The sequence below is a fragment of the Aplidium turbinatum genome, chromosome 18 (assembly GCF_918807975.1).
Source record: "Aplidium turbinatum chromosome 18, kaAplTurb1.1, whole genome shotgun sequence".
Classification (NCBI taxonomy): domain Eukaryota; kingdom Metazoa; phylum Chordata; class Ascidiacea; order Aplousobranchia; family Polyclinidae; genus Aplidium; species Aplidium turbinatum.
In genome coordinates, this window is record NC_137489.1 from 19,000,794 (window position 1) to 19,023,901 (window position 23,108).

Here is a 23,108-nt window from a genome sequence, read left to right on the forward strand (position 1 = left end):
GTTCAAAGTATTTACATTTCATATAAAAATACAGTGGAAACTCTTTTGATTCAATTGGCCAGCAAATAAGAAGAGAAGAAAACCAACAGAACTTCGTCCAAGATGAACTTTACTAAGGGGAGCCAGCAGCCGTGACGTCATATTGTTGAGGCCTATCGGCGGCTGGCAGGCCGCTTCGAATATGATGTCACGGAAGTTGTTGAAAAAGGAGAAGTGACAACAATGCACCAATCCTGAGAGCTGATGTTGACGTCACAAGTGGATTCGACGACTACGCCGCGACGAACATGTTCCGCAGCATTGCCACCTCCAACGCACGCGCCGGCATAAACTGTCGGACGGGATGAGCTTGCAGTTCGGGCTAACTACAATACAGTGGCAGTAGATCAATAGAAGGCCAAGCAAAGCTGTTGACAAGTACATTGATGGCGGTTTAGTAAGCGAAGCGTTTACTCTGCAACAGTACCGCTTTATTGGCAAATAAAGCTTCATTATCATCACCAGCAGCAGCTGCAGTTATGGATCCGGCACGGGGGTGATGCTTGCTGGAGAGCCACGTGTCACGTTCTGTTTGTCTTCAGTCCCGGATGTGACAGCTGGCGCTGGGTCTTCATCGTAGTAATAGTCATCGTAGGAAAGTTGCGGGAGCGGCTTCGCGGTGGCGTTAAACAATCTGCACGTCTCGCAGCACAACTCAGAAAACACCAGCACATCGCACCAATGGTAGCGGAGTATCACCGTACATGGGTTCTGCAGGTATTCCGGCTCGTAAGCTGCAAGCGCATGCGGATTAGTGATGTCATGCAGCAATAGTTATGCAAAGGCACACAAAATCATAGCTAGAAATATCTGTACTTTTTACGTTAATTTGGCGTCTGCAAACATTAAATCAATGCAAAAAATGTGTATACTATTGGCTGGGATATTTTGTAGGTTGTCATTTTGGTTGCATCCAGGCTTACGGCCGGATATTTAGGTGTCCTGCCCTTCGAGTGCCATACCAGGGTTCTCACGCGGTCATGCAACCGACGTTTAACATACTGTGCATCTGCATATAGTACGTTTAACGTTTGTACATATGTACGCACTATATGTACTATATAGTACATACGTTTAACATATAGTGCTGTTATAAAGAACTCATTTGCTTCAGGTCTTTTTAAAACAGAAAGTTATTCCACTCCACAGTAAGAAAAGTTAACAGCAATATATGAGTTATTGAGTAATGAGTATGCTATGTTTTTATGGCGTCTGTTAGATGCATTTCATATCAGCATTCAGGATATATGAAATTATCCATATAGCCACCTTTCAAAATAAACTTTAGTACATAAGCCACCACATCTAACACCGTGTAAGCCGCAGAGCTGTTCAGCCATTAGCGGCACAACCATTAGTTAAAAAAACATAGGGATAGGTAACTAACGCACGAAGTCTTTAAAGCTGCTACATTTGCTGTTAGTCCCATCACACAGAACGTACCATCCTTGCAGGAATCCTGACAGAGGCCACGATTGAACACCTTGTCTTCAAAGCACTTTGTGCACTGGTTTTCCCTCGGTCCATTACAACTCTTGCAAGTGTGGTGGCAACTTCAAACAACAACTTCGACAGTTATGGACTTGCTAGAAAATCTTGCTAGAGTTATGGACTTGCTAGAGCTCACCAAACAACTCTTGCATTTTAAAATTAACTTTAACTTTTAAAATTTAACTTTTTGCATTTTCTTTGTTATAAAAAAAAATAAATAAATATAAAAAAAAAAACGCTGTACGAATTCGAGTAATTTTCCACCACAGGTTCACGTCCTACATAGATCGCACAGGCAGTGACTGAAGCACGTGTGCTCAATTGAGCACTACTCATACCTACAATAATCAATTGACTTTAAAAGTAAACTTACGGTCTGCAAGTTCTAGAAACTTCGTCCGGATAGTATCGCTTCGGGCAGATGGCGGCGCACTTCTGTCTGTACATAAAGTAACCTTGCGCGCATTGCGTGCACCGCTTGGCGGACCGCGAACATCCTGAACAAGATGCGTTGCAAGGGCGACACCCAACGGTGTTTGATACGAAATAAGTACCGAACGGACATGATGGCCGGCAAGTGTTGCCCTCGAATCTGCAAGTGTAGCGTCACAATGAACAACAGCATAGGGGGTTTCGTTATCCAATTTCCCAAAAGAGGAGGCTGTTGGAACCTGAGCATCAACAGATCGCTCTGGCAGCTACGCAAATAGTTTCAATAACCAGCCGAATGAACTTCATGACGTCACATCAGAGTTGATTCCAGTGTTGGAACCACAACAGCACGACAATATCGGGCAGGGGGGTCACTTTACATTGCTTGCACAGAGAAGAGAGTTGTGCAGTATCAAACAACATTAACACAGTGAACTACAAAGCAAAGTGGAGCCGAATCTGAAACCTAACTTCCTGATATTGTACAAGGCACTTACATGAAGGAGCTTCTGCAAGATGTACATCTGCTACTTCGGTCTTGGCAGGTCTTGCAAACCTCATCGCATACTCTGCATGTGCTTGATCCTGAAACACACATCGCACAGTGAAACGCTTGATGTTGCTGAGGGGCACAGCCAGAAGTTTGGACCGTCCCTACTCACCAGGCTCCAAGTAGTAACCTTGACGACAAATTTTCACGCACGCGCCATCAACGATAGTGTTGCCATGGTGACATGACGTGCAGTTGGCCGGTCCAGCGTCATTGCACGTCTGACAAGACCTCCAGCAAGGCTGCGAAACAAGACAACGTTAAAGGTGTGGTGAATAGTGATCAATCACATAAGACACGATGTAAGATATCGCTTGGCGTGTTGGAAATCGTGGCTGACGAAGTTCTGCATCACGGTTGTGGCTCACATTCAAGGGCGGCTTACACCACGCCACCTTATCTCTTCACTCATCGGCATCGTCAACAAATGTCTAAATGAAATGTTAGAATGAATGTACGAGCGCACGGACAGCGCGTTGCAATTAAACAAACAATAAATGCGACGTTAGAACGAGCAACCCATATTCTCGGTGGAGACTAAAGCATAGGATATTGCCACAAAGCAGTTATTCTCAAACTGTGCGTCCACTAGCGTACGCAGGGGGGCCCGCTGGACCATGCCTATGCGTACGTAGCATAGCGTTCTGTAAGCCTATTATAGTAAGAAAGGAATGGATAAAGTCTAAACTAAAACCATACTGGGATATCATGAAGACGTCTGGGATATCAATGGCAAATGGCGTAGCCAGGGGGGGGGGGGGGGGTTGGGGGTTAAAAACCCCCCTTTTGGCATGCATGTGACGTCACGATATTGAGAATGATGCTTTTAGTCTCTTTATGCTTGGGATGCTTTCCGTCTAAAAAAAACTTGCCTAATTTTAAACAAAACTGTATTATAAGAGCGAGTTTTTCCAATACCAAACATCTCAGCCAGGAATTAGCAACAAGAAAACATAAAGACTTAGCTTTATTTCCGAAAAATGTTGAAGAAAACATGATCTTATCCTTTTGCTATGCTACCTGACAGCACCATTTTACAGGAATATTCATACCCACATTTTTGTTGAAAATGCTCTCAGAATGCACCAAATTCATAGTAATTTTTAAAAATTTTCTGGGGGAGGTCCCCCAGACCCCCGCCACTGGGTGTCGTCTTAGGCGAAAATGCCGTCGGGCTTTGCCCGTCGGTCGTCAACCCCCCCTTTCAAAAGTCCTGGCTACGCTACTGTCAATGCCCCCCTCCCCCCCCCCTTGAGAAAATCCTGCGTACGCCACTGTGTGCGTCGTTTAAAATTTGAACAGACGTCGCACACAGGTTCGGTTTCCTAACTAATTTTTTTTATAAAAAACAGGAAATTCTTTTTATATAGGCTACGTCTGTTGAACTTCATTATTTGAAGGCAGCTGATTAATCACTTCTTAAATTAAGAAATGTAAACGTTAGTCAGTAGCCCAGTAGCACCGACAGGTTTGCCAAGACTATGATTGCAACGAGATAATGATTAGCCTACAAATGAAATGAAGAGAAATTCTTTGTAAAGATTGCAAATTTTTTTTTTTAATTTGCGATAAAATTTCAAGGCCAATGTACAATTGTACATCTACGTCATAAGTGAGTCGCATGGAAATAATTTTGAGAACCATAAAGTCTATCATCACATATTGCTCGCCTGGACTTGTATTCAAAGTGTAACATACTTTAACCCCAATATAGGCGATTTGCAATTCACAAAACGCGACAGGTTAGTATTATTATTGTTACCATTATTAGTCCATAAATAATTATTAATTAATTAATATTATTCCAAGTTCTAGTTTACGCCATTTTCATTTATCGCAATTGTGCCGAAATCGTGTTGCGACTGTGCCAAAACCCTTTATTTTTAGAAAATCATTTCTCTCTCGAACATATGTTACCGTTCGCGTTTTGCCGCTTCTACGCACTTTCAAACGCTTATAATGAATTGGCAAGTGATATTGTTTTTTGCTTTAATGTTCGGAAATAAAAAAATTAAAAAAAACAAAAAACATGAAGATGATTCGGAACCGGAATTCTAAAAGCATGGCGATATAAAAGGCTGGATTGCCTCCTATGTTATGGCACGTGACATTGTACTTTTTTGCTTTGATGATCGGTAATAAAAAAAACATGATGATTACAGTGGTAGTAGTTTCGTTTGGCGTTTTCACACTTGAAGCTGGTTGTCTAAGCCAGTTTTAAAATATATGTGTTGAAACTACCGGGTAGTGCAGTCCGTCGACAATCTAAAAAAATGATCTACAGTTTGCCTGCTGTTTCGTAAATTTGTGTGCTTTGTTAGCCCCATCAATGGAGAGTGATAGCAGTTCGGGCATGAGGGATAAAATTCAATTATAATTGATTGTTGATTCATTTCTTTCTGTTACTTGTCGAGAAACCAGGGAGAGGTAGCGTTGGATCGTCGATAATGTTTCCACCATAAGCTCGACTTTTTTTGTCCAGTATTCTTTTCATTCGCGAGTTAGATCATAGTTCTTGGTTGTAAAATGGATGACGTGAGTTCAGTCAATGGGTGTTCAGTGTTCACCCCGGCATCACAGCAAAGCTTATATGATGATACCGATGAAAGGGAAACAAAAATTGCAAATGCTCAATTGCTCAAATACAACATGTGATGACAGTGGCAGCAACGATATCAAAACATAATATCAAACTAACAAAAGATGTGAACGCAAATGAGTCTACCTTGCACACTCCCTCGTCAACAAACTGGGAGGCTGCACATGAGGCGACGCATTCCCCCTGCTGGCTTGAAACATGACGACACGTACGACACTCGAGGGAACTAGCGCCACAACAACCGTCACATTCAGGGTGGCAATGTTCTTGAGGAAAAGCTGCAAAGCAATAATCTGGTGACCTTACCAATAAGCAAGTTTTCACGCAACTTAAGAAATCTTTCCAGCCAACAAATCACTTCTTTTTAACGTCTGCAGACGTTGAATCAATGTAAAAAGTGACTGATTTACAGGTTGGTATTATCAGACTCTCGGCCACCTAAACAGAGATAGCGGATCTTCATGACGTGATTCATGACGAAAATGGTGAAGATTTGGCTCGATTACCATCGAGATAATGCACATCTGTGGATTGTACACGCAAACATATTTAAGAAGAGATTAGACCAGTTTAGAGCATACACATCGTGTCATCTTTCAGATTTGTGAAAACCTCAACATGACATCGCTATGAGTCAGACACGCACGCGCGGCTGACTTACATTGTGTGTGGTCTAAGATCAGATGTCTGTGTAGTGTCAAATACAAAGCCATGGTACGATAACTTGCCACTCTAACAAAATAAGCTGCAAACCTTCGCAATTCTCGAAGCGATACGACGGTTGAGGATGGACTGTTGTGCCATGTAATATGAGCTGCCATTTGAGCAGTTGGTGCCTCCGACGGGGATCCCTGCGGTTAAAGCAGAAGATGATTCGGCAATTTGTGTTTGGACAACATACTTTGAATGAATCATTTTATGCAGGAATGCTTTTCAAACAGCCAGACGATAGTGCTAGAGGACAGAAATAGCGATTCCGGATCTGGTACACAACAAACAAGCAGCAACAATTGACAGACAATCATCTCGTCAGCTGTTTGCCATGATCGATCAAACTTAATTCGAAAAGTTTACAACCAAAAGAATGTGAACAACTAAACATTGTATTTTATCAACAGCTGTGTCTTGGAGCAAATGCCAGACACGCTTGCAGCCACCACCATGTTACCCTTCTAACATGGCAGCTATTTTTGTTCCGCCCTACATTGTAACGCTTTGTGTTGAACTCACCTGTAGTGCCGGGAGGAAGGCAAGTCTCTTATTTCAAGATACCAAACCCCCATAGGGTTTTCCCCCCAGTGGTGGGTCGTCATGAAGTCCCATCCGTCGAAACCGGCCTTGGACGGGTCGTAATCTCTGGAAAATTAATCTATAAATACCATGCATGCTTCATGAACCGCGGGTTAGCTCACATATGCGACAACTCATTCCAACCAAGCCTGTGATCACATCTCCACTTCGGCCTTGAATCGTGAAATGGTGTGTCAGTTGTTTTATTGAACTCGTTACAAAGCACGCACCGTCGCTCAAGAATGTTTGAAACTGTCCCGGATGGAGATGTGAGCGAAATTTCAAGATCCCCACGACGCGGGTGCCTCAGCGTTATCTTCATTATGACGTGTTCCAAGTACGCGACCTCGTTCGGGCGTCGGTGGCAAGCGCGGGTGTCGATCGAGATGATCAGAGGATTGCTCGGCTCGATGTTCCTGCAAGGACAATTGTGAATCACGTGACAAGGACGACTTCGGCAAGATCTTCCATGACCACGGTCACCTACTTGGGCTGATTTCCACTGCTGCCCACACACATCTTCTGCTCGGGGACTTGCTCCCATCGTCCAGCCACATGGGCTCCTCCTACCGCATCCATCATTCCGAAACCGAACGTGTTTGAAACGTTGAAGCCAGCCCCGTTGACCACCCAGTCGGGCGCGTCCAGGCCGGACAGACGAGAAGTGCGGACTATGATGTGCTGAACATCTCGCCATGTTAGTTCCGGGTTGGCCTGCAGCATCATCGCGATGAGTCCGGCGGCCATGGGAGCAGACGCCGAAGTGCCGGTGTGAAGTCGAGTGCAGGAACTGTGTAGATCGGTGGTTATCTGCATATCAATGTGGACGTTAGCAGGGCAAGCCAACGTGTCCAAATCAAAGAAAAGTATGAAACGTAAAATGTGTGAGACGTGCCACACTTTATGACAGTGAGACTTGGCTATGATTGTGCTACAAATGACTTGGTGAGAACAGAAGAGGATGCCGAAATGGATGAATGGAGAATCGCCTAAATAGAAAATGTCAACTGCGAAATTGAAAGGATTGATGATGAACGCATTTTGAATGTATGATGGAGATTGTATAAGCATGTGTTTGGTTGTAGACAAGAGATGGAAAAGTTATTTCAAGTAAAACCGGTCATCCTTCGCCCCAGCAGGAAAAAGGTTGTAAAAACAGAAAAAGGGGTAGAATGTCCGATCTAAAACAGTGAAGAGCGATAGAAAATAGTCAAAAAAACTTAAGATAATTAGTAATATTTGCAACGAGAGTGTAGTTTAAAAAGTCACACTTTGCTAAATTGGAGAGCATTAAAAAAGTGCTATTGGCAGTCACCTAAATATTATTGCAAAATTTCAGCACGAAAAATGTGGCATAGTTCACTTTGGAATGTCATCGATTTCACACCACGCAGAAACTTTCGTTTAGAAAGCAATTAAATCCCGTCACAAATTTGGGAACTTAATTTTGAAATTTTGGACTTGAACACTTTTAAAATGCCACTCTTCATTGTGAAAACAACAAAACTGTTAAAAATAGAAACCAATACAAGAACGAACAACGGTTTCGCACAAAACAACACAAAGTATAGAAAGTAATGGCAGGCAAACAACGGGGTGATCATACTCACAATTCTCCCTTCGTTACTTTCACCACTGCTGTATGTGGCTGCCAGAGTTGATGTGCATCTTTCGTTGTACCAAGGCCGCAGACCGTTTTTAGACGCACTGACGAACGAAACATGCAAACAAAAACAAAACGAAAACTTTCAACCAAACATAAAATCTGCTGAACGTGAAACAAAGAAATAACAACACAAGCAACCGATGGTTCGCCGATCCCAAGCCGTATAAAAAGACGTTACTTTTACGTAACTCAACAGGAAAGATATGCGTGGAAGGCACTTGCTGCCCACGAGAAAGCTGGCAACGTACCAGCAATACGATGTTGTTGTTGACCAGGACTATGAGCATTCTCAAGGCATGTAGGAAACTACTCGTTGCAATCGCTCAAATCTTCCGCCACTCTGGCCCCAACATAGTCATCAAGACGACAGCAATAACCGAATAGATTCCTAAGAAGACCAAGTGTTGTTGCCAAACATAACTCGGTAACAAAGGCGCTCACGTTGGGAAACACCACTTTTCTGGACGTAGCGACTCAGAGGCGAATTCTACGTCAATAAATGCATTGGGAGCATGCCGACGGACTAAACCTTCCAACCACGCTATTGCTAGATAGCTACCTTGTACGTTACGATTGCATTTAGAAGAGTCGTCTACAAATCAGCAGTGTTGAACTGAGCAAGTGGCAACTGACCTAGTAACATTTCAGCAAGTCGCTGAAGTTGGTAAATGATAAAACTGAGCAAGTAACAACTGAACAAGCCATAACTTGGAATGTTACAAGTCAGCAAAATGAGTTTGACAAGTAATGACCAAGCAAGTCCGACGTGAGCACGCAAATCTCATTTGGCAGTAGCTGTCTGAGTCTGATAATATCAACTTGTTCAGTTGGATGACTTGTTGCATGCCGAGTGGTCCGACGACCCATTTAGAACGACAAAAATTAACTCCATTTATTTAGTGCTATATTACAATTACTATTTTGTGCATTGCCTTACATAACAAGTAACCACCCTTCATCGCATCAAGTGCATGTTTGGCGTAGGCCTACATAACACAATCCATCGCTCTGTTTGGCTTTGCTTGACATTGACAACTCTAGAGCATAGTTTGCACTGTGGATGTGGCGCTATATAAATGTTGTTATTATTATTATTAGATAGAATTGCGCTTTTAGCAGCATGATTATTGTTTAGGGCTGTAGAGTCGGAGTGGTGGAGTCGGAAGGATTTTGGCGTGTCCGGACACCGGGATAGTATTTTCACATCTTATAATACGAATTAAATCATGGGCAAAAAAAAATAACTAATTAACTATGCTAGATGTATGGTCGTCCATCACATTGAGGGATGTACCAGCAAGTCAGACAACTACCGACGGCAGCGACCAAATACATTCCAGGTGAACGAACTCGGTCCGGGCCTGGTACTGATCAATGAAACAAGACATCAGTGACATGTTGATTGTTCACCGCCATGACATCATGGAACAAAAAGCGGAACTACAAACAACTTCCATTAGACCATAGTCACAAATAGAAGCGCCGATAAAATATGAAAACGTCGAAACTGATCAAAAGAAACTCTCTTCCAACTGATACTGCCAAGGAAGTAGTTCTAGCAACTTTGCTGAATGTGTTGAGATTACGAAACAAAAACATAATCAAGATCGAACGGACAATCCTTTTCATCGAAATACCTTCTGTCCGCAGAATCGCAAACGGCCGTTGATTAGTAAGCTTAAACTGTGAAAGAAGCGCCAAGTAATCAGAAATTTCCATTATAATCAATAAGATGAATAGTTTTCACTTGTCAATATGTCAAGATCAAATGTTTTCGCCTAAAGCCGAAATTATCTGATGACGTTTCCGATTAAAAAAGACATGTCCCAGCCCTCACAAGTCGAGTTCAAAACAAACTGTGTCCAGCAATATTTCATAAAACCCTCACGACGCTAGAAACAGGAGTGTGAAATAGGAAAATATTAAAACAATGAAATCTAACAAGCCAATCACAGCAATCTTCAAACCTGCAGCAGATTGCAAGTCGCCACGCGGGGGGAGGCAACTCATGCACAAGATTCTGGCAATGAACGAATCTCCTGTGACGTTTGTTTCCATAACAACAACCAACCATCAAACTGCTGAACAATTCAATTACTGAAGGCATCCGCAGTTGTGTGTGGGAGGTCATGACCCAGCGAAGCGATGGCAAGAATCGAGGTTTGTAACCGGAAGTAATAAACGCGATAAGTTGTCACCAAACCGATGGAGCAACAAGCGGCAATCGGAAGCCATATATAGGAATGAAAACGATTCAACTGTCAAGTTTTGCTTGAGTAGGATATGATTTGATTGTTTGTTTAGTTTAAAAGTCAAATGTCATTCTGTTGATTTCACTCTACACGAGATACGACAAAGAAGACAGTTCGCAACCACCTTAGTTGGAGATGATCCTAACAAAGCGGGGGAGCTTTCTAGTTTAATTCTACTGCGTCATCACAGTTTCGATGGAGTCTTGGAGTCTCTGAGGACGTTCATTTTATAAAGAAATGTTTTGTTTAAAGCAAACCATCGTTCTTCCCGCCACATTCACAACTGTAAGCGTAGAGAAACTGCTGCACAGCGCTTTCATACCTAACTGCTTTTTCCGGGATACCGTCTGTGGCGAAAGCGAAAGGTTAGCCATTAGTGCACATCTTCATATCCACATTCGGCTTTGTTGGTCAGTTAAATAATAGATAAGATATCCGATTCCCAACTACCAGATAGTTTTTTAAAATCAAAAGTTATGTAATCACTTCAAAGCAGGTGACAAATTTGATGACACTAATGCCACTGGAATGTTAGATAATACAAGTTGGAGACAAACGGTGCAACCTCATTACGGGAAGTATTACTTCAGTTCAAGCAGTCAAAAATAAATCTCTATCAAAACCATCGCGATATTCTGGCTGGCATTACAGAGCACAAAGATTGAACGTTACAAAGATGTTTATGACTTTTATTCATAGGTTCATTCAAATGTGAAAACGTTTAGGCAACTAGAACGAATTTTGCAACAACAAAAAATGAGACAACATCACACGTTGAAGATGATAGATGTCCACAAACAGGTGCAGCAGCCGCAATATTGCGTTTCGTCATAGACAATTTTATGGTTTCCATTAGGGAACGTTCAAATATTACGTAACGCCTTCGAGGGGGAGGGGGGTTTATGCAAAGCGTTACGTTGGTGTCACATCGGGGGGGAGGGGGTTCAAGCAAAACGTTACGTAACGCTTTCGAGTACGGAATGGTAGTTTTTTGTGCAGAATTCGTAGTGAAAAAGCGTTACATGGGGGAGGGGGGGGGGTCAAAAATTCGGAAAAAAAAGCGTTACGTAATATTTGAACGTTCCCTTAAGCAAAGTGTTTGAGACTCGTCATCAGTCGGCCTGGTAGAAGGTTTTGTTTCAACTGGCAGGTGCAAGCAAACACGAGTTACATGCAACAGAGGAGTCCTGTCAGATAGAGGCAGCAGCTAATTCGATAGCTTGCTTGCTTTTCGTAGTTTCCGGTTTGTTGTGTGCATAAATTTCCAACTGTGCTTGCAGTGCCAGTGGCAATGCCCTGCGCGTGGTATCAAATAAATAAATTACACTGGTCAACACAATTTTTCTTGAATAGAGTTTTTCAATGAATTTAGCTTTTGGGACGCTGAATCCGAATCTGATGTTAGTTTTTGCTCATCACAGCAAGTTTTTGAGATATAAAAACTTTTTTTTAATTGATATTTTTCAGCGACTCAAGTTATAAAATTTATGTTGCGTTTGAGCATTGAGCGTCCATATATGGAATAATGTTTGCAATGGGGGGCAGTTATTCCCTTAAGAATGCGTTTCCAAAATTACTTTTGTGATTGAAGTGTACAAATACTAAATAAATAAAATATGTTTGAAAAAGTACAATTTGGAGCATTGCGCTCAACACTGGTAAGGCACCACTAAAAACCTAATTTTTTTTTAGTGATGTGTCTTTTTGACAGAATTGAATTTGCAAATTTAAACTAAACATATGCAAGAAAAAGTAACACTGTCACCTTAAAACAATTTGTACAATGGTGTAAAAATCCAAACCATACCTTCATCATCATCATCATCATCAACCAATTTTGATTATACAGGCCATGAATTAATCCTCATGTCGAGGGTGTGGCCTGTCTGTCTGTCGAGAACGAAGTCTTCCCCTCCACACCTCGCGATTTATTACCTTGATATCAACAAACGCAGACACGCTAAGATATCAACAATTTTCTTTTGTAGCTGATCTCTTATAAACTGCATAACTTTTCTACCCAATGTTCTTCGTTGGCTCTACTATCCCAGTAGCATAAAAAGCAAGGATACTTTGTGTGACCTCCTTGTTGTCCCAATAAGAAATTCACCATTCTAAGATCCACGCAGATCAACTACTGGCGATTGCAGTATATTAATCTTTCCAGCACAACCTTGATGTTTGCATAATTCTTCTTCAGAGAGACAGAGTGTCTTATAAGTATGGATCCATACTTTTCCCATTATGGAGCAAGACACATTTTAGGCTTCTTTTCGAGTTATCAATAAAAAGTCTCCGGTCACTTGGATGAAATGCAGGTAAAGTAAAACCCATAGAAATAAGAAGCCCCTCAACATCTGTGCAGTAAACAAGTTGCCCGTCCGAGTGGAAGTACTTTCTCAACTTGGCCTCTCTGGCTGATGAAATGAAGCGCTTGCACCGGTTTTGAGATGTTTCTCCTGTAGCCTGGAAGCCTTTGAAGCTGCTTTTGTGCGTGATTGTGTGGTGTCAAACTCGTGAGTGAGTAGCTTTTACGCAATTCATCAATATGAACATGCATATTGCAAAAGAACGTGACGTGATAGAGGAAATCTGAGCTCATATTCGGATTCAGCACCCTATAATTACCCTAAATCAGTTATCAAATTCCATGCAAGAAAAAATATATATATTGACCACTGACCAGTGTTGTTATTGTGACCATTCCAAGTGTGCGTTTGATTGAAGTGTCTATGCCGACATCCAATAATAATCAATCCATTTCTTTGTTTTGTGAACCCACCGTCTGTCTAGGTTAAATCAACGTGCAAAACCACCGTATTGCACTCTGAACAATGGTAGCTTGCTGACAGCCGCAAAAAATCATCCAATGATCGTTCGCCCATTTTGTTGTAACTTTTGATGTTAATTTTTTGAGTTGAAAGATGCGCTCTCGTACATTGGCGGCCTTCTGAACATCGTGCAAATGTCCAAAGCAAAACCTTCCTAGTTTGGCAACTAGTTGCAGTCAAACGTGCACAAAATCCTAACATCTTCCATGGTCTTCGGGTGATACGGCAAGCCCACGTTCCGCATAAACCTTCCTAAGGAACAACGGTTCACCTGAGAATTTCTACAAGATTAAACTGTTTCCATATTTAAGGTAAGAGACGAAAATTTAATCAGAATGAAGAATTAGTGGAACTAACCAATTTCTTTCTTAATCAATTCGCCAAACAACCTCAAACTTGTTTCAACCGGAAAGCAACGATGTTTTTCAACACTTTCGGTGCGTTGAGATTTCGCTTTGAAGTTCCGTGATCATAATATTTATATTGTGAGTAATGCAAGTCATGGAATCATTATCCATCTGTAGCACGTGCTTAATGTACTTGTTCATTTTTTAGAAAGTCAAGAGAAAAGTGCTTCGGTGAAAGACAGATAATATAAAATGCGTCGAAGACAAATAGGTACCCGGTCACTTGGTCGACAGACATTTGGTCGACAGTCATTTGGTCGACAGACATTTGGTCGACAGGACGTTAGGTCGACAGAACGATTCATTTTAGGGTTAGTTAACTAACCTTGACCCTAACCTAACCCTAACCCAAATGTCCTGTCGACCAAATGTTTTGTCGACCAAATGTCCTGTCGACCAAATGTTTTGTCAACCAAATGTTTTGTCGACCAAATGTCCTGTCGACCAAATGTCTGTCGACCAAATGTCTGTCGACCAAATGTCTGTCGACCAAACGACCGGCTAAGGACAAATAGGCCTATGCATTTTTCTAATTTAGATATTTTTATTTTTGAACATTCGTAAGCTCGATGCAGTAACTCGTCAAGAAACATGATGAATGGCCAATGGCCATGGATCCAATTATCTTTAAATACGCGAACGAAATAGCTTAGATTTGAAAACGGAGCAAAGACAGAAAATTTTTAGAAAGCAAAAAAAAAAATTGAACAACTTTGAAAGTATTTTTACTTCTAATAAACGATCTTTAATGTTCCTTCATGAATGTTTCACGCAAGAAAGCGTTCTTTAAAACAAACGAGTGGATACAATGATAAACAGAAAAAGAACACCCAAGTTCAGCAAAGCAAATTGATTTTAAAGTTCCTAACCTTGAAAAAGTTTTAAACTTGTCAATATTGAAAACAAAGAAGAATGCATCCACATTCCACAGGCTGAGGGACATGATACCGCATGTGCTTTTGGCTTATCTACGACATCACAAAGTGTGGTGGATAAGTAAAAATAAAAACAGATAAAAAATAGTTGAATTGAAATGTGACCCTTCGAGTGTGGCAGGAAAGGTGGAGTTTCGCATTCCGTAATGTTCAATGTACGGTGCCAAAGAGCTCTCAAAAGCAGAAATAAAAAGACTTTAGCAAAGCTTGATGTCATACCAGAAGTGGGGTGGTGACGAAGCCGATAAGAAATGATAAGCATTCCAGATATGGAGGATGAAGATTATTACGTCACAAGCGCAAGGAATGGGCAGACTGAATGCAACAAGAACCGCGATGAATTGATTGAAATGGCAAAAACAAGTCCAGCGCTCTCTTAATGTTGAATTGTTCGCGCCATGAAAGAAACGTTGCCATCACTTAACCTTCAAAATCATTCATTGCGCCAGCATGAAATTTAGTTTCAATTGCACCTCATCGAGCTGCAAATGCCCAGCAAACATTAAACATTACAATAAGAATTACTACAGTACAGTAAATTTAAGCACAACTCTCCAGTTTAACTGCTCGACAACAAAAACAGTCTATTTGCAACAACTCGTAGATCAATGCGTGCTTGCACCAAAAGCAAAGCATTGTTTTTGAAAATAATTTTACAAAAACTTTACAAGCTGTTGAGTAATAAACTGGTTTAAAATACATTTGGTTAGCGCTTTGGCTGATTATAATTTAATAGCAACTTCACAATTACACCAACACCTACTTTTGAACAGTTTTAACTTTTTAATGCATTGTGTGGTTGTACCCTGCTACAAGCCACCTTTCGTTTCATAGTCAACGACTGTAGTCGAGTGTGAACAGTAAAAGCTGATTCAACAAACGCGTCACCAGCGAGGGCCGAATTATTTGCAAGCAGATAACCAAGAGGACCAGCAAAACCATCGGCTGCTTTGGCAAACTAAACGTTGAACAATAAACCAGTTGAAAACCTAAACATGCAACAAACAACAACAGAACAACTGGCAGGCCACTCACTCATCCACACACACCTGCTGATGCCGATGGTGTATATGCTGTTGATGTAGCCGTCGCATGAGCAGCTGTCCTTGTAGAAACCTCCATTTCCAGAAGCCCAGACAAATATCGATCCCTTACCTCCCCTGCCGTAGGTCGCTCCATGCTTGAAGGCGGCCACGGTCATGTCACCTGGGCCTAAAATACCATCATACAGCATGCATTAAGCTGCTATCTGCGTCCTGGACAGACCAATAAAGATGTAACAAAACACTGCAAAGCCAGCTTGTTGCACCAAAACAGATTGTTATCCATGGTGGATCCTCCAATAGCTCCCACCAAGAAGTATAAAGAATGGCAACAATAAAATAATTAAAAACCCCTGACGAAGTAAACAACTCCAAACAAGGAGCTGGGAAATATTGCTTCCAGTATGAAAGTTTCGACATGTAACAAAGCAAGGATTCGCCACAAACATACCAGCAACCACACGTACGAAGGAGTGTCGTACAGGTCGATTTTCATTTGCATCATCATCCCTAAAAGCATCATGGTCAAAGACGGCAACTCATTTATGACCGATCAAATTTACCTTCCACAGTTTCCCCGTCGTCCTCTGGCCCCCAGGAGGCACTGTAGATGTCGATGTGATTGTGCGCGAAGTTGAGCGCCGACGCCTCGATGCGATCTGTTACGTCACCATCCAACATGCGCACACCTGCATTGCGCACGTTGATTACATGTATCTGTCCCAAGATTTAGTTTAAGTATCAACACGTATATTTTTCTCTGACTCACATTAAATGCTGAGTTTTCAGAGTAAACACCTAACTGAAACGATGACGGCACTAATGTATTAGTATTTTTTTTAAATCAAATCAAATGTTATTTTTAACCTATTTATATTGTGATTTAGCAAATTTCGAACATCAGCAGCACGGCCATGTAATTTTTATTTCGGAGAGGTGTTGAAACAAAATAAATTTTGCGACAAATACTTTTACCATGAACGCGCGACTCAGCTTTACTCCAAGTAGCACGAGACAATATCGATTTGTAAATAATGACGTCATGAATGTTAAGATCGTGAATCATTTCCACGGGTTCGTCTTATTGCGATTCCGCGGCTCAGCAATGATTTTTGCAGCAAACCCGGGTAAGGTTCAAAATGGAATGCAAAACAGAGATCAAAGAAAATTACATCAAAACGTGACATTCAAAACTCAGTGCGTCAGTTTTTGTTAAGTTGTAACATTTAGAATACATAATATAATTGTTCGCTTTGAACATTGCTATACGTTCACCTTTCATAGCGGCGATTGGTAAGCGAATTTAACGAGCCTTAAGATAACGAAATAAATATAATCGTCTGATGCAAAAAATAATAATATAAAATGGATTCTTATTTGCAATTAACATTTTTTAACATCAAATCTATTTTTCAATAATTTTTTAATTTAAATTTTTTGTAATAGCCTACTGTAATTCCAAATCTAATGTTTTAATTTCTATTACACAATTAATTAGTTCAGCGGGTTTCTAACATTCAAATAACTTTTTATTATAAAATGAAGATTTCTTGTCGTCTGAAAATTTCGAATTACCAAAGCAGCATTGGTTACTTCAGCCGGGTCTTTACCCCAGAGAACCATAGACCATCAATACGCCAGTTCTCGTAACAAAAATTTTGTCATTTTTACGAAAAATAAATTCTATTGCGCTACGATTGGAATACAACTCTAGCTTGTCTTTCACTTTAAATTCTAGTTCACGTAAAGTTGATCGGTGTCATTCTAAAAATAGAAGAAAAAAAACTTAAATAGAATTAGGCTGACATTTAAAAAACCAAAAAATGGTTCCTTCAATTCTGAACTCAGCCTGTCAGGTCAGTACCTCCAATGTTGATCCGGTAAGCTACCCCGACCCCACAAATGTAGTTGTCCAAGGTGGCGGCCAGTACGCCGGCGCATCGCGTGCCGTGCTTGTTCTCATCCGAGGTGTCGTACCGGGGCCGTGGGTCGTCGTCTTCATCGTTGAAATCCTTCGACGCGCCTGGATCCTGTGTGGGCAACAATACGGTTAATAAATAATCTTGACCCAGACAGCAAAATTCGTCATTTTACATTAATTTAACGTCTGCAGACGTTGAATCAATATAAAAATGACTGATTTTGCTGTCTGGGGAATTATATTCATGACTCATCAATCGAGACAATGCAGACGCTACTTGCTTACGTAGTTTGAGTAAAGATCAGGATGAGAGTATTCGATTCCGTCGTCAAGAATGGTCGCAACCACCCCTTCTCCGTTGAAGCCGGCCCGCCACGCATCTGTGATTCGCATACTGACTGGGCAACCAGAGTTATTGCCAGTGCCACAACGCTGAAATCATAAAACGTACGTTAAAAGTGATCCTTTGCAAAGCTACTGCGGGAGCTATTTTGAGTATAAGTGCATTTCCTAGTGATGACAAAACAAGAGACTAAGAGAGCCTACTAATAACCTACACATCGTGCATTTAAATGATAAAAAAGCTGGAGCATGTATAAAATAATTCCTGCTCACCATGTACCACATTTCCTCCCAAGAAGGGTCGTTGGGAGCGGTGTAGTGCACTGATAGAACCGAATCCCGCTTCTTCCGAGATAGAACTTTTAATCTCTCAACAACAAGCACCTGGAAATGTATATTCAAAGTCAGCGTCAGCATAAATCTTCAGCAAAGTGCCAAAGTTTATTTGTATTTCTGACCATCACCACGAAGAACAATATGCCAAACATAGCAGAGGGTAAGAAGCGACGAAATGCGAACGTTATAGCTCCTATATAACCGTAGAAGTGACAAACGGGGAAACCTTGCCACGAAGCAACGCAAAGTGTGCTGTGGTTGGAAACGGTACACGACAACTGGGCGAGACAAAGTGGGCGATACCCACTTGGGCGAGACCAGGTGGGCGACGAGACAAGTGGGCGACGAGTCAAGTGGGCGACGGACCAAGTGGGCGACGAGCCAAGTGGGCGACGGCCAAAGTGGGCGACGGTAGCGAAAGTTTAGCCGTTCGGAAAAAATATGACTTTTAATTTTTACTTTAAAATACAATAATTAATTTGTGGAAGGGAGGCAATGAGAGTTCTCACGCTGAGTTTCACGAAGCATTGGAAGCAACATTTTCATTATTTTTTTGTAGTCTAGTAATAGCGCTTGCTGTTTGATGTTAATTTGCATTGTGACATCATCTTGACACATTGTTTTGCAATATTCGGCGTCAGGGTTTATCGTAAAGCTTAAGAGAAACCTCTCAGAAAAGAGACAAACGAATAGCCAAAGAGTGGTTGAAGTCAGTTATGAACGCTCCCTAACCGTTATCGAAGCTTGTCAGTATAAAATATGACTTAATTTTTACATTAAAATACAATGATTAATTTGTGGAAGGGAGGCAATGAGAGTTCTCACGATGAGTTTCACGAAGCATTGGAAGCAACATTTTCATTATTTTTTGTAGTCTAGTGATAGCGCTTGCTGTTTGATGTTAATTTGCATTGTGACATCGTCTTGACACATTATTTTGCAATTTGCGGCGTCAGGGTTTATCGTGAAGCTTAAGAGAAACCTCTCAGAAAAGAGACAAACGAATGCAAATTAACATCAAACAGCAAGCGCAATTACTAGACTACAAAAAATAATGAAAATGTTGCTTCCAATGCTTCGTGAAACTCAGCGTGAGAACTCTCATTGCCTCTCTTCCACAAATCAATCATTGTATTTTAAACTTTCGCTTCCGTCGCCCACTTGGCTCGTCGCCCACTTGGTCCGTCGCCCACTTTGCTCATCGCCCACTTGTCTCGTCGCCCACCTGGTCTCGCCCAAGTGGGTATCGCCCAGTTGTCGTGTACCGGGTTGGAAACGTTTCATGAATGTTTCTATAATTTCGAATCACTCTTCAAAGTGAAAAATAAAAAGGGAGAAATTATCATTGACATAGACATTACAGTTTCGATTCATTACAGTAAAATTGTAAACGTTAACTCACTTCTCGTCGCAGTTTCTTCAACTTGTTCCTGCTACGGTCCACGAGCTCAGCGGAACGTTTCCTAATGCGCCGGTCCACGAAGGTGTACCAACCATTAAGTGTGCCCACCTGAATGTGGGAGTAATGTACTTCAATAAACCTGGCCAAACAATAACTAAATATATAAAATTATATTTTTTCACAAGTATTCGAAATTTAACACAAACAGGGATTCAAAGAGGTTGAGTTATGTAAAAATAAAAAAAGTTCATAAACCACAGTTAAAAACCAGGCAGTCTGGGGTTACAAACAATTACTTGCAAGGTTTGAATGAAGCAAACTATTTCGGCTAAGGGATGGTTAGCGCCATGGCCATTTAAATTGACATGATGACACAAGCCAGGGTTGTTGGTATTTTACCCGACCCAAAAAAAACCGGGTGGGTTTTTTTAATAAAACCCACTTAAAAAAACCCCAAAAAAAACATAAAAAAACCCAGAGCATCATATTCGTCCAGTTTTTATTGGAAAATTAAAAAAATTTACAAAAACACTACAAAGCACTTACAACAAACTTTAAATTAGGACTTAAGGATGTGATTGTGAAGTAATTTCCAAGAATAAACTGAAAACGCAGTGGATATTGCACAGTACACAAAAATCAAGTAATGTCACTTTGTGTATACACTACACTAAAACTCATTTATGCAAGAAGGCCTTATAGTTAAATTGGTGAAAGTACTACTCTACTGTAGTCTGTATATATGATGTGAAATGCAATTTAGGAGGCTATTTACCAATTACAGATTCTGGATTCTAACGCATGGCTGTTTCAAAGCATTTGCCTAATTGGCCACGCAATCGCTCAATTGCTCATCCATTACTATATATAATATATATATTATATAAATGATAAAAAATATTTAAACATGATGGCATAAATGCTCCTTGCCTTCAAATCTAAACAAATGATGCAATAATGTGATTTCTACCACAGTAGCATCAACTTGGTATAGAAATCAGTGGATGATGCAACATCCAACTTGATCTTGAAACTAATGGATGATGCAACATTCAAGCAACAACAGCCCTAGTGCATTATTTTATTGAGTTATGCAAGCATGTACTGTGAGTGAAAGGCACTTCACTCGTAAAAAGTAGTTTTGAGGTGAAATAAGCATGAATCTACCTTTTTTTGCATTTTTTTTAAAAAACCCAATAAAACCCGGGTTTTTTTAAAAAAAACTCGGGCGGGTTGGGCTTTTTAAAAAAAAACCCGGGTTTTTCTCAACCCTGACACAAGCACATACAATATGACAAATGTAGTACTTTAATTTTGAATCGTTTGATGGTAATATTTTCACCTTAATTACAAGTACGATGTAGCCACTTAATCTGTCTACAAGCAATCCTTACTGTTTGCAATGGAGAACTCAGTAGATCAACTTAATCAATACATAGCTCATACGGTAGTCGATAGACTAAAAAAGAGCTAATGATACCTTACATTTTCAAGGCGAACTGGCTTTTTGAAATTAGAGGTGAAAAGACTGAAGTTGATTAAAACCACTGTAATCATCATATAGTTATCAGGAATTGCAGTATTATGATTATATCATTATTGGCAACTATAATGTCACAAGTTTGTAAACTAAATGCTTTGAGCAAACGCCTGAATTACTTGTTATAGTAACATTATTTGCAAATACAGGAGGTTTTGACTTATTACATTTAATGTTGTCCAATCAATGCTTTACAACAAGCGATGACCATTGCAAGCATACTGGCCAAAATCTAGTGAGCCTTTTATGAAAAATTGGTATGGTAAAGAAATGATGCAGAAATGGTGGCATCTTCATCTACCCTTAATCAAGTAAGTAAATGTTTAAAACTCTGTTGAATTAATTAGAGCCAATGGTGTTCAACAAAGATCCACCAGTGCCGACATGTCACAAGCAGGTAGAGTTCAGACAATTAACCTAAAACCGTTTTGAAGAAATAAAATATTGCATTAAACGATAAAATGCACAACTTAGAAAAAAGATTTGCATATCAAGACCTGACAAACTTATCAGTTTTTAAAAGCTTATTTTCACTCCATTTTGTAATTGTATTATTTTGAGCCTTTGCAAAATTTTCGTTCTTTCATTGATACTGCAAGGCATCAAAGTAGAAAATTGCCTTTAAAATATCTACATTTTGACAACAGTTTCAACATGAAGAAAAACATTTACATGCATGTTGTTCTACTGCATTGAACAACATTGGCACTTGGCAGTCTATACTAACTTAAGTAACTTAGCAAACTTTGTTAGGCAAACGGGTGATGAAACCGGTCAAAAAATGTATTTCACAAAAATGGGTATGAGCAAATGTACACACCGGTTATAACAACATAGATTATGATAAAAGGTCACTATACCTGGCCCTTGTTGATAAAGCCATACTTGGTAGCGATAGACGTTGCTTCTTTTGGACCTCCAGATATTTCTACGGCAAATTCATTAAGGTATACATTGGACTTATGATGGGATTTGCGTATGTGTCGATGAGGTTTGCCATGAGGATGGTGCTTCAATGAATGAATAAGTGCCACAAAAGAAAAAAACAATATGAAACAAAGAAGAAAGTCATGCATAACAATATTCCCAGAATTTGGCATTGTAAAAAGCTATTTGCTCAAACAGTTTATTAAATGCAACTTCTTCTTGCGATAGAAAGGATGATTGTCAGAACAGAATAGTCTGTTTTGAATACAGTTGTGTCGACTTTACAGACAACAAGCAACATCAAAGAAAAGTTATCCTAATATTAAGGTGAGTAGAGAATACTCTGAAAATCAAATTATATAACTCTTGTTATTCAGAAAAATAGACTAGTAAATCTGCAAAATTTGACCATCTCATTGGGGCAGATTGAAATGGTCAAAAAATGCCACATCACAGGTTAAAATAACCAAAAAATACAAGGCGAGGTGTGTGAACAGCGCCTTCACCACTTTATCTTTGCTTTTCTAGCCCTAAACCTTGCAGGTTAGAGTTAAAATCACAGTTATTAGAAAACACTAAAACATATCTTTCTAGAAGATTTTTTAACATAATATATACCTATTTCAAATTAAACTTATGTGTCGTTTACATTCATTACTTTAAAGGCACAGGAAGCCGCTATCGCAATTCTTGCTTCATGTTTGTTGCAAAGTCTCAATTTTATGGTACTATGGATTTCATGTTTGTGGTTGTAGGCTACTCATTCACACAACAGGAAACAAAATATTTCAAATCTACTTCTCTTTCTCCTTCCATTGTAAGCTAAACATGATTAATGCTTCAGAAAATTTTAAATCATATTCTAATAAAATTGCTTATATCAGTAAAAAAACTATGTCAGACTCATCAAAATAGTTTAAGCTGATGTTACATTCTGGCAGTGCACTTTCATTATTGTAGTCTGCATTATTATAGCAAAGCATAACAATCCTAGATTAGTACCAATAAAGAAAAAATATCATCTAAAGAAAATATAATCTTGGATTAATCAAGGTAAACACAAAACCTAATTATTACAGGAATCTTACAAACATTCTTAATTGAC

General features: G+C 40.1%; 1 protein-coding gene across 1 annotated transcript; it reads right to left on the reverse strand.

The window, feature by feature from the left end:
- Positions 1 to 221: 221 nt before the first annotated feature.
- On the reverse strand, positions 222 to 22,339 carry LOC145787133 (furin-like protease kpc-1). The gene is made up of 18 exons (XM_082598859.1): positions 21,937 to 22,339; positions 19,537 to 19,644; positions 18,072 to 18,182; positions 17,742 to 17,888; positions 17,400 to 17,565; positions 16,099 to 16,224; positions 15,542 to 15,704; positions 8,012 to 8,108; positions 6,889 to 7,211; positions 6,632 to 6,817; positions 6,342 to 6,467; positions 5,865 to 5,962; positions 5,238 to 5,389; positions 2,625 to 2,754; positions 2,460 to 2,547; positions 1,904 to 2,122; positions 1,483 to 1,592; positions 222 to 773 (listed from the first exon to the last, which is right to left on the reverse strand). The coding sequence occupies exons 1-18, from the start codon at positions 22,174 to 22,176 to the stop codon at positions 517 to 519; spliced, it is 2,847 nt and encodes a 948-aa protein (XP_082454985.1). The 5' UTR covers positions 22,177 to 22,339; the 3' UTR covers positions 222 to 516.
- Positions 22,340 to 23,108: the final 769 nt, after the last annotated feature.

Coding starts and splice junctions, on each gene's coding strand:
- LOC145787133 (XM_082598859.1), bottom strand. CDS start 22,176: ATGCCAAATTCTGGGAATATTGTTATGCATGACTTTCTTCTTTGTTTC. Junction 2,548..2,624: donor AGGTTACTACTTGGAGCCTG/GTGAGTAGGGAC, acceptor TGTGTGTTTCAG/GATCAAGCACATGCAGAGTA. Junction 774..1,482: donor TCAGGATTCCTGCAAGGATG/GTACGTTCTGTG, acceptor ATGCGCTTGCAG/CTTACGAGCCGGAATACCTG.